Source organism: Cystoisospora suis, assembly GCF_002600585.1.
Source record: "Cystoisospora suis strain Wien I chromosome Unknown contig_18, whole genome shotgun sequence".
In the NCBI taxonomy this organism is placed as follows: domain Eukaryota; phylum Apicomplexa; class Conoidasida; order Eucoccidiorida; family Sarcocystidae; genus Cystoisospora; species Cystoisospora suis.
In genome coordinates this window covers 1-11,370 of record NW_027152820.1, presented here as the reverse complement: position 1 = coordinate 11,370, position 11,370 = coordinate 1, and the positions used below count along the sequence as shown (strand labels likewise).

Here is an 11,370-nt window from a genome sequence, read left to right as displayed (position 1 = left end):
TGCCGCACAAGCCCAAGCAGCAGCTTCCCAACAGGCAGGCCGAGTAGGCAGTGCAAACTCAAGCGGAGCAGGATTACTACGGGGGAACAAACCAGGGAAGGTTACAGGTGAAAACGCCAACAATAGCCGGACGGGCACCGCGAATAACAGGCTCAGTCCTCAGGCGGCGGCGCCGGCTCCGCCTCCAGCTGCAGGAAACTCCAACAACCAAGGAGGAGCAGGAGCTAGCGGTGCATCACCCAGTATGGCACAACTGCCACCAAACTTTGTCCCTGTTCCGGATATGACGGCCTCCGAGGTACTTGACTGGCTGTTCAAATGCAAGTGGGAAACCCGGAGCAAAGAGAACGTGGAGAAGACGATTGAGAAGCTGTACTTGGATGCGCAAAATCAGTTCAATGAAGGGAAAGATGCCGCGGCTGCCAAGCAAGCTACCTTGGTAGGCTTCGGACAACTACTGCTTGCCATCGAAGGGTTCTGCGTACAGAAGATGCCCCACCCCTGCTCTAAGCACCGCAGCAGTATGGAAAAGGAGAAGAGGACCTATGATGGTTCCGAAAGCCTGACTCGCGTCCACGACTCTCACAGACCAGCGGATGAGGCAATGGAGAGTCTTGAGCACTCGGGGGCAGCTCGTGTCTGAAGGACAGGTGATAATTGTGAGCCTGCCTTCTCACACCCATTTAGCGACATCCGGCTTGTACTCATTCAGACCACGTGTTCGGGGTAGACTGTGTTTTCTTCATTACGGCCACGTAGTTAGATTTCTGCTGGGGGCCGTATAAGCAATTGTTTGCGTCTCCATGCAGAGCTACCTAGTATACTGATAGTGCATACCTCTTTTTTTAACATTTCTCCGGAAGATCGACTCTGACCTAACTCGTTCGTGACCTCCATGCAGGCCATCAGGCTCTCACGGATTCTTGCCGGTCGCCAAGCATTCGAAGGAACTGTACTGTTAAGCAATCCGATCTTCCCTAGGAGCAACGCTATCGAGGCGAGGCAAGGACAGTTCTTGTATTGTAAGGAAGAAATTGAAGAATATCAAAACTTATCTAAGAAGATGATACTTTGAAACGTCACAGAAGAGCGACCGACCTCAATCTAGAGGAAAGAACAACCAGGCAAAGCTACCATAGCTGGATGTGTCCCTACGCCCCTGGCACAAGGCAAATGAAATCCACGAATGGTGGAGAGCGAATCTAAGGAGTAAGGATAAACATCTCAGCGGTAGCCGAATTCCTACTTTCCTGGGACCGTGCAGACAACCGAAGAATGCTCTCAAGATTGTTGTCCATCTCACTTGTGATTGATCGGGGGGCGGACCCAGTGGCACGATAGCTACATGGGCTCCACTCGAGCTACCGAGTACCTGGCTGAATCCGGAGCTCCTTCCCGATTCTCCGACAGCATCATTCCGAGCCCTTCCTCAGTTTTCTCCCTGAAGTGTGTGTGAGGCAAGAGTTCATTGCTAGACCCCTAGGGGACTGCCTTCAAATGCGAGCTAAAGAAGGCAAGTACGTGATCAGCATGTCATCACCGTCTTATTCACCTAGTCATGGTGAAACTTGAAGCAAAGCAGATCCTGCTACGAAATCATCCGAAAATCTCTCCAGGGTACCTACGTGTCGTCTTGTCACTCACAAAATATCGCAACCACCTCTAAGGTCCAACGGACCCGAACCCTACCTAGATGGACCTTATCTGCTTTCGCTACTGATGTTTCCTGTTTTTTCAAGGGCGTGAGAATTTACGCATGCAACCTGGGAAGTAAGAATGGTAGGAGTACTACACGCACCATCCGTACGCGACAGAACAAAAGGAGTTCGGATACTTTTACAAAAGAAAAAGAGGACTTCATGAAACCGTCTCATACATGCGCCTTGTTAACGTGAGGGAAGAAAGCCGACGTTCTCAAAAGCTGGATTGTACCCGGAGTTTTAGAAAGCAAAAGAACTCACCCCTTCTTTGGTATTTCGCTTTTGGAATCCTCGAGAGACTATTCTTTTCTTATCGTGCTTTATCGCAACAGCATAAACGTTTTTTTTCTTTCATTCCCTCTTTTTCACTTATAGGTTTCCTCTATCTAGGAGAAAGTCTCTGCGTTCCCTTGTTGTTGCCTTGCGTAGTATTCTTGTATCGCTTCATCCATCGCTCTATGAAGAGACCTGTCTTTGAACATCTCCGTTGCTACATCTAGCCCGCCAAGGAAGGTCTGATTGATAAAAAGCTGAGGTATAGTAGGCCAGCTTGTATATCTTTTCACTCCTTCCCGCATATCAAAATCATCTAAGACGTTCAGGTATCTGGAGAAATTTCCTGGAAATCTTTTAGAAAGCAAAAAGAAAGATGAATCACCAAGAGAAGGTAAAGACGGTCCTGTTGTCGTTTCGATTGTTTCAGGGACTTTCACGTCTTTAGCAGCCTACACACAACAAATAAAGAGAAACTGCATGCGAAATCCAAACACGATAACAACGGGCTCTCTCCTCTCGGAAGACATATTCCTCATACATATATAGGACATAAATATATATATATATAGATATGTACATAAACTGCTTTTCGCTGTGAGTTTATGGAACGCCTGTATCGGTTACGAGATACAGAAGTGTCTTGTGGGAGTAAACTATTATTACACACAACATGGATACGCATGTAAAGAAGGCGAATGTATGCATGCATATATATATATGACTATTCCGATCTATATCTTAGCATATGCATCGACATATACCATGGGAGACTTTTCACCTCCTAGTGCGATACAGAACAGTGGCAAACTTCGAATATATCCCCTTGAGCTCTTCCACCGCCTCACATTGAGACAACTTTCAACTGAGGAAATACACTGTATGATCCAATGTAGAGTGGAAAAAGGACTAGAAAGAGACGCTAAGGTTCTCCATAGAGGTGCACTCAAGTCCCATAGAAAACGAGTCCTTAGCAAGAAAAGCACTCTCGCACACAAAAAGCACAGCTTTGGCAAGTCTTCTCGTCAAACGGAACACCACACACTTCCAGAACGCCTCAGGTTCTCAGGTCGAAAGACACACGATTAGAATGGAGACAGAAAGAGCATGGAGGAGAGAAGAGATACAGATGAGCAAAAGGGGTGGCAACTTACGAGCTCAAGAAGCTGGACAATCGCTCTACTAAACCCACACTGAGGGAAATCAGGGGTCCCCTTCATGAAGAGAACAATGGGAGCACTAGAGACAAAGTCCTTCACACGTTGTTGGACGACATCTGGTTCTGCATTCTCTCTTCCATCGGGGTCTTCTGCCTTCTGTGACTGTCCTATGAGATTTGGATTAAGAGAGAGATCAAGAGAAGACAACGGAGATCGCGAGGTGTCTCTCGATGGTAAAGAAGGCAGAGAAAAGGAACGAATGAAGGCGTTTGTCTGAGTAGGGAGATCTCTACGTGTTATAGAAGAAGTCGAACGGAAAGGCAGTGCAGATGGTGATGAGGTGAAGGGTGTAGATACACTTGAGACTGCGTGAGAGAAAAAAGAAGAAGAGGCGAGAAAGGAGCGGTTTTCAGGAGTAGAGGAAGGGCGAACCACAAAGAAAGAAGGAGATGATGATACGTGCCTGTGAAAGACGAGAGATGAAACACAGGACGGCAAAGAAGAAGAGGACGACGAACAGGGAAAATGAAAGAAGGAAGAAGAAGAAAAGAGATCCAAGGGAGATGATAAGAATGAACTGGGAGGAGAATGTCTTCTTCGTGTTTCACATATAAGTCTCAAGGGTCGACTGACAGAGGAGAGAAACGAGTATGAAGAGAATGAAGGTACAGCACAGAATGTAGAAGAAGAGTTCGTCTTAGATATCTTCAGCCGTACATTCTTTCTCGCTGCTAAGGAAAGAGAAGAGGAAGAAGACGAAAGAAGTTGCCGAGAAGTTACTTCACTAGCGTCGACAAAGATGCAGAAAGGACCGTTCAGAAACATACAGAAAGGTCCCTGCTCAGAAGGAAAATCTTGTCCAAGTAAACAGAACAAGAAGAGAAAGAAACATCTCAGACTGGAGTGGTTTCTTCGTCTTCCCTCCATTTCTTCTTCTTCTCCGTTCATCAAGAGTGTAATCGATGCTGGTATCAGAAAGAAACGATCCAGAGATATTTCGTCTCCATCAATGGATCTACTGAAGAAAAAGGTAGACGTGTATATGCCAAGACAGAACCTTCCTGATGTTTAGAGGGCTCTTCACGTGAGGTGCTTGAAGGGGATGTGTGGGGAACTCAAGTCGAGTCTTCAACCGTCAATAGACAGCCGAGAGAAAAGACAGGGAGAGAAATAGACTTGCATAAGAGTCTGTGAAGAAGAAGGCCTTCGCAGACAGACAAACAACCTTCTTCAGCCAAGCTGATCTGTCTGCAACGATCGGTCATGCCATCTTTCTTTCTTTCCTTCCTTCTCTCTCGTCATCACCGGTCTTTTATTCCTCCCTTGTTCCTTGGCTGTAGCTGAGGAAGAGTAAAGACACGATGCGCACACGGGATGATCAACGGCTTGAGACGTTCGTAGGCAGATGGAAAGTCTAGCTACAGACAGCTGATTGATGAAGAAGTCTGCCTGGCCTTATCTCTGCGATACAGGAGGGAGGAAGAAGTGCAGGGAGGTGTGTGCGAAGAAGGAGGCAGGAAGGCAAACAAGAACAAGAATAGCACGGGCAAATTCAGAAGGAAGGAAGTAGAAACGAGAGACAGGCGAGGCGAAGAGAAGAAAAAGAAAAGAAAGACGTCGTGAAAGAAAGAAGGGAGAAAGGGAGAAAAGGCACGCACGAGAGCTGAGGAGAGAGGACAAACAAAGAGCGAGAGAGAGGGATAACCTTTGTAAGTGTCTCCCGTGTTTTTGCTAACGAGGGAGACAGCACGACTGAGAGAGGAGACACATCAAAACCGCCAGGGGACGGTGGAATTCCTCATGTCCACTGCGTGTATACATACAAACCCTCGACAGGACGTTGATAGAGACGATGAAGAAAGGCATACAAAAGTGAATAGATGTGTGATTTATTTTTGAGAAGGAACGAGCTCATTGTCTACCTTCTTTTTCGTTCATGCATGCAGAAAAAAGACGAGACTAGTGAACGGCCGGGAGGGGGGCGGGGGGGTAGTAGGCAGTCTGTTTTCTCTTCAACACACCTGCTTTTTTCGCGACCGCACCAATGGGGGATTATTTAGAAGGCATCAGACTCCGGGTGTATGCACGTTCACCCTCGGGATCTGAGGAACAATGACGTCTGCGCTGTGCTCTACGTTCTTAAAGAAAACCGCTTCGCCATCGGCGTGTCGAGTGTGGCTGTCGGAATGGAGTGAGAAACACGACTACATCTCTCTACACGTGCATGTCGAGTGAATCTGCCGGCTATACATTGCGTAGGAGTGAGGCAGTTCTTAGTAGTCTTACATATGCCAGGTACTCCAGGCCTTCTTTGTTGAGGCAAGCGAATGTCTTTCTTCTTACGTGTCAGATCTCGTCAGGTCCAACGGTCCGGAGACAAAGTACAGAGCACACATCAGACAACTAGATGCAGTACGGAAGGTGTCGTTGCCAGCTAGCTGGCTAGCCGTCTATTCTCCCGTCGCTTCTTCTTCCCTCTCTCCCTCCCGCCTTCCCAGTGTCCCAAGAGCCGCTTGCGCCTCGCGATGATGGTGACGAGAATCGACGAGACTCCTTCATATCTTGATCCATCTTCTCTTTCGGAATCTCCTTGTGTCTAACACCTTGATATGGGTGTGGTAAAAACATTCCTCTTCTTTCTTCTAAACGTACTGCGAAGACTCCCTCTCATCCGGTGAATGACGCGAAAGATCATATTCCTGCCGCACCACAAGATGAATGCGACCACCGGTTGTCTCTTTCTTCGAAACTTTTCATCGTCTGTTCAATAGAACTTTTGATGTGCACCGGCGGTGGTCAATAAGCAGACGTGCCTTCCTTCCATCCCTCTTTCTTTCGTCTCTTTCCTTCCCCCTGAAGAAATCTCCAGATTTCGCGAACGACCGACATCCGATTCCTTCCTTTGTGATGAATTTCCCTTTTTTGCTGTCCAAGCTTCTTTCTCACTGACAGGGAGTATCAGGGGTAGGACTGAGCTCCCTTCTCATGAACTGCAACCTCCCGACAGCACACCCCTCCCAGAACACCGAAGTTTCTTGTTCTTCTCTTTTCGATTCGTTATCTCAGTCAACTTTTGTAGTATGCTTTTATCTCATGAATGTTAGGTATTTCTTTCTTTTGTCTTTTCTGCTTTACTAAACAATCCACTTTTCTCTTGAATGACGTGTGTGTGTGTGTGCCTCCTCACCCTATTGTCTATCCGTACACCCAGGTTGCTGGAGATTCTTCTCCATTCTGAACAGCCCCCTATTTACACGTGCTCTTCTCTCTTCTTGTTTCTTTCTTCTCCTTCTCTTTCCTCTATATACCTAAGTCCTCACTTTCCTTTCCCTCTACCACTTCATCCTTTTCTTGCTCGGCAAGCATTGGTCTATCTTTCTCCGTTTTAAGATGACAGCATACACCCTCTGAAACTCCTACTCTCACCACTCCTCTTGCTTCCGTCCTTCTCTTTCCTTCTTCACTCCAATTATCTTCTGTTCTTCTTTCTTCTCTTTCATAGAAAACTTGTACAAGAATATTTTCTTCTTCTCTATCTCCTTCTTCTCTTCTCCTTGTACTCATGCGACCATCATCTCTGTCTGTACGGTCTCTGGAGGGGAGACCTCGACGAGCCTTACATGGGGCCGCTTGTCTCGTAGATCGTCGCCATGTCTCGTCTCCGAGGATCGGGGACGGCTCAATCAATCTACCCCAGCGTGAAGGAGACTTCCTCTTGTTTCAGTTAACTAAACAAGTCCATCATAAGAAAAGCCGAGATGGTGGAATTACACCTCACGAGAGAATAAGAAGAGATTCGTTCCACCCAGGCGTTACATCCTCAGACAGCCGTAGAAAGAAGGAATTCTACCTCTCTCGTGTTAGCTACCTCAACGATAGACAAGAAGAAGTTTCTCACGATAGGCTGTTTCGTCGTTATGCCATTGACTCTTCTGTATTTAATCCTGTCATCTCATCACCTTCTTCTTCTCCTTGTTCTTCTCACCCGTCTCAACCGTCTTCCTCCAAAGACTTTATGAGAAGAAGTTTCTGTCCCACCAGAGATCTCTCCTTTCCTTCACTGTTTTCTCCCTGTGATGTCCTTTCTTCTTCTCCTCTTCATTATGCACCCTTTAACCATTCCTTTAAGCATCGAAGTCTTCTCTCACGAAGTATCCGATTGTCTTTCCTTAGCTTCTCTTCTCTTCCATCAACGAGTAGTAGTAGCAGTAGTAGTAGTGGTTGCCGGAGAAGGCCCCGTGATTCCTCTCGTTCAGATGTTGAAGGTGTGGGACGGGAGAGAAACACGAGTCGCAAGCTCCCTCTTTCTTCGTCTTCTTCATCTCCTGTCTCTTCTTCTTCTTCTGTCTCGTCGCCCTTTAGCTACGTTAGCAAGACTGTGGTGAGGAATGATGGAGATGAAGGAGAAAGAACAACAGGAAGTCGGTTTCAGTATAGGGGGAGATTAGCTGGAGGAATAGCAAGTGCTTCGCTTCTTCTCGCTCTTGCTTTTCGAAAATGGGCACAAGAACAGGAGGAAAAAAGAAAGGGAATGTGGTGGCTATCTTCTTCTTCTCCCTCTTCTTCTTCTTCTCTTTCTTCTTTGTCAGGTCATTCTTCTTCATCTTTCTCTTCTGCCTTCGAAGATCGACCCGCCCAGCCTCATCCTTTCATTCCTGTAGAAGATAGCTGTAAGTCAACACCACACCAAGTTGCGAACCTTCCCCCTTCCGGTGTATATACACCCGAGCAGAGTTCTGAGGATGATACTATTTTAGAGGGGATAAGGACTTTTCTCTCACCTTTAGGACCTGTTGATCTATCTTCTTCTTCTGTAAGTCTGTCTTCTCTCTCTCCTGTCAATCAGCTTGCCACGTCTCTCGCAGTCTCTCTTTCGTCTCGGTTCAAGAAGCTATCTTGGACCCCTCCATTCCCTCAAGGAGGAGAGACTTCATCCACGGAGAAGAGAGAAGAAGGTGCCGCGTATCAGCAGGAAGATCCAGGGAAGCCCAGAGAAGGAAAAGAAGAAGGTGACTATGATGAATCAACGAGAAAAGACGCTTTTGAATTGCTGAGAAACATCCTATATGGCCGTCCGGTACGGGTAGAGACGTTAGGAGATTTAGAGGAGGAAGAAGATGAAGAAGAACACGATGAAGGAAAGGAAAGAAGAAAGGATGAAAGGAGAAAAGACAGTTGTATAGTTCAACTTCATGACTGTCGTGTTCTCGCATCGAAGGAGGGTAGAATGGCTCTGGAAGAAATTCTCAAAGCCACAGGGACAATCGATTTAACAGCTACGGAATATGAAGGTCTCGACGATGAAGATCGAAAGGCATGGGACGTTATCAAAGGGGGAAACGATAAGACAGTCATGGAGCTATGGCAAAGTGCTGCCTTCAGGAAAATCGTAGAGGTATATCAGTCTCTATCTACCTGCCTACCTACTATTTCCAGTCTATCTGTAATCTGTCTATCTGTCTTCAATCAATCTAACTGTCTTCATTCTGTCTAGCAGCTACCTGTCTTTAACCTATCCATCTATCTATTCATCTGTCGTCAATTTATCTCTCTATCTATCTTTAATCTATCTAGACTATCTTTATCTATCTATCTATCCATCTATACCTGTCTATCTACAGATATATCACCGAGCGTATGACCTATTTCCCTAACGGGTGATACAGATTAGAGTATTCTGATTAAGGAAGACCATAGACAGATCTTCGCAAACAACGACTTGAAGGTGAACGACGGGAGTCGATAGAGCAATAGTAACTCACTTTGCTCCTGAAAGAAGGATTTCTCATGTAGCCGAAATAACTCTGTCATGAAGATCGAGATCGATCATGGAAATCTAACTTCTTTCCTGCCTTTGCCTTCTTGAAATCGATCCCTTTTCACTCGATGCCGTTCAAAGAAACTCTAGAGAAAAAGAACCTCTCAGCGTGTCTCCGACCATCTATATTCTTTCTAGAGACGTCGATGAAGCCATCCACCTTGAACTGGAGAAGATCCACGACTGCTTAACTTACTCACGATAGGATCATTCAGGATTACGAGGGGCTGGCTGACTTGCAGTCTCTCTGTTTTCTTTCTTCTGTGTGTCTCTAAGAGAAGGAGACAGGTCGTAGGAGATCGAATCAAGCATGAGAGAGCTAATGAGTTTCTCTTCGATCAACTACGAGATGTGTATCGATTGCCGTGTGGTTGCTGTGAGTCAAGATGCCAGGGGTGTGGAGATCGTCTGTTAGGCTACCTCTCTTATATGAATCCATCGCCTTCGTGGGCATAGTCAGATGTTTATGAAGGATTCGTGACTTAACGACCGGTCTGCTTTTCTCGCGGTTTTTTCTTATGCTCTTCTTCTTCTTCTACGTCTATTCTTCTTCTCTCTCTCTCTGTCGTTCTTTTCAGACATGGAGGAGGCAGGCGTTCAAGGAGGGATTCGTAGGAGATGTCCTGGAGATCGGAATAGGTACGAAGAAGAAGAAGATAATGATGAGGAAGGAAGGAGAAGAAGGAGGAGATGAATACTAGAAAGGATTAAGGCAACAGGAACAGTCTTGAGGTGTGTTGGTGTATGTGATGAGGAAGACTTTGTCCATTACATTCGCTCTTTCCTTTGTTTTTCTTCTTTTCTTTTTCAGGGAAAGGAAAGACAATGGGAGATCCTGACTTGCAGAAGTCGTGCTGTAGTTACACTGGAATTGACGTCAGGCTTCTTGATGAAGCGAAACAAAACGCAGTTGAATTTTCTTCCCCACCCAATCACAACAATCACCGCCACCCTCACGCTTCTTCTTCTTCTGATCTTCCCTTTCCCATCACGCTTCTCGTGAGCTTCTCTCTTCACAGCAACGCTTCACCCCCAGATTGACCTGGCTCTCTAGAGCTCCACATAGCTCTCTATCATATCTATCTATCTATCTATCCATCTCTAATCTATCTATCTATCTATCTTCATCTATCTATCTCTCTATCTTTAGTCCGTATGTCCATCTCCAATCTATCTTCAAGCTGTCTACCTACCTTTAATGTATCTATCTTCCTTTAGTCTATTTCTCTATTCACCTGTCTCTAGGTATTTTTCTATTGTTAGCCGTCATCGGTGTATATCTTCCAGGATACTTTCTACTGCACACCAAGCTAAAGATCTCCACTGCCGTCAGATCGTTCCTCTGTCTTTGCGGATTCATCAGAATAGGTTTCTTCTCATTTCTCGGCTTCTCTTTCTCCTAAGAAACAAGACATCTCTCCTCTTTCTTTTCTTTCTGTTGTAGGAGGCTGATGCTCAGAATCTTCCCTTTCCCCCTGATTCCTTCGACTGCGCTGTCAGGTATGGCGCACCTTCCCATATCGCATGTAGCTAGCTAGCTAGCTATGTATATGAAGAAACGGCTGTCTCCGTAGACACCGTACGATCTACCCCGCCACGACTCTACTCAGCCAACCACGGCATTCAGACTCTCTCTGTTCACACCCCCATCTCTCTCTCTCTCTCTCTCTATATATATATATACATACGTACTCTCTCTGTATATATCTATATGTGAACACGTAGTACATGCTACACGTGCACGTGTTCACATGTGGGACAGGCTTCAGTTTGCATGGATGATTCTTATGGGTGTTTGAATGAGTTTTTCTTTCTCTCTTTCTCATTCTCTCTGTATACGGATATGTGTGTGTGTATTATATCTTGGCGCATGCGTCCCTTGGAGTCAGACAGTTCTAGTCTTCCTTCTTCTATCTCCCCCCGTCCCGTAGCCCTTCTTTCTTTCTTTCTTTCTTGCTCTAACTTCTTTTCTTCTTCTGCTCTTCGTCTTTTTCTTTCTTTCTTTTTTCCTCATTCTTTCTTTGTCACATCTCCTTTCTGTAGTCAGCGGGTCTTATGCTCCGTGGAGAGTCCTCCCTGTGTAATCTCGTCTGTACTCCGGGTGCTTCGCCCTGGAGGTCGGATGGTCTTCTTCGAGCATGGATCTCTTCATCCATCCCTCTCTCGCGAGCTTCTCTCCTCTGCCTCTTCTTCTTCTTCTGACTCCTCCCGCCTGCATCAGAAGAAAGAGACCAGCGACAAGCAGCATGAGAGCCCCCGCAGGAAACACATGAAGAGACAAGGCCAAGCACCAGGAGAAGAAGCAAAAGGAGACAGAGAAAGAGGGGTCGATGAAGATGAAGAAGAAATGGATCGAACTTCTCCTATCAGGGGACAAGCATGGGGGACTACAGTTATGAATGGCTTGAACTCTTGGATC

The 11,370-nt window shown here is 46.2% G+C and overlaps 2 protein-coding genes across 2 annotated transcripts; one reads left to right on the top strand and one right to left on the bottom strand.

Annotated features, from left to right (window-relative positions):
- Positions 1–1,702: 1,702 nt before the first annotated feature.
- On the bottom strand, positions 1,703–4,997 carry CSUI_000027 (glutaredoxin domain-containing protein). Its single transcript, XM_068060262.1, has 2 exons — positions 3,128–4,997; positions 1,703–2,425 (listed from the first exon to the last, which is right to left on the bottom strand). The coding sequence occupies exons 1-2, from the start codon at positions 4,079–4,081 to the stop codon at positions 2,087–2,089; spliced, it is 1,293 nt and encodes a 430-aa protein (XP_067927755.1). The 5' UTR covers positions 4,082–4,997; the 3' UTR covers positions 1,703–2,086.
- A 1,698-nt stretch (positions 4,998–6,695) lies between these two features.
- On the top strand, positions 6,696–11,370 carry CSUI_000026 (methyltransferase type 11; the record flags this gene model as incomplete). Its single annotated transcript, XM_068060261.1, has 5 exons — positions 6,696–8,528; positions 9,530–9,590; positions 9,763–9,950; positions 10,396–10,451; positions 10,995–11,370. Coding segments are annotated over 5 exons (2,514 nt in total), but the record flags the coding sequence as incomplete, so codon positions are not given.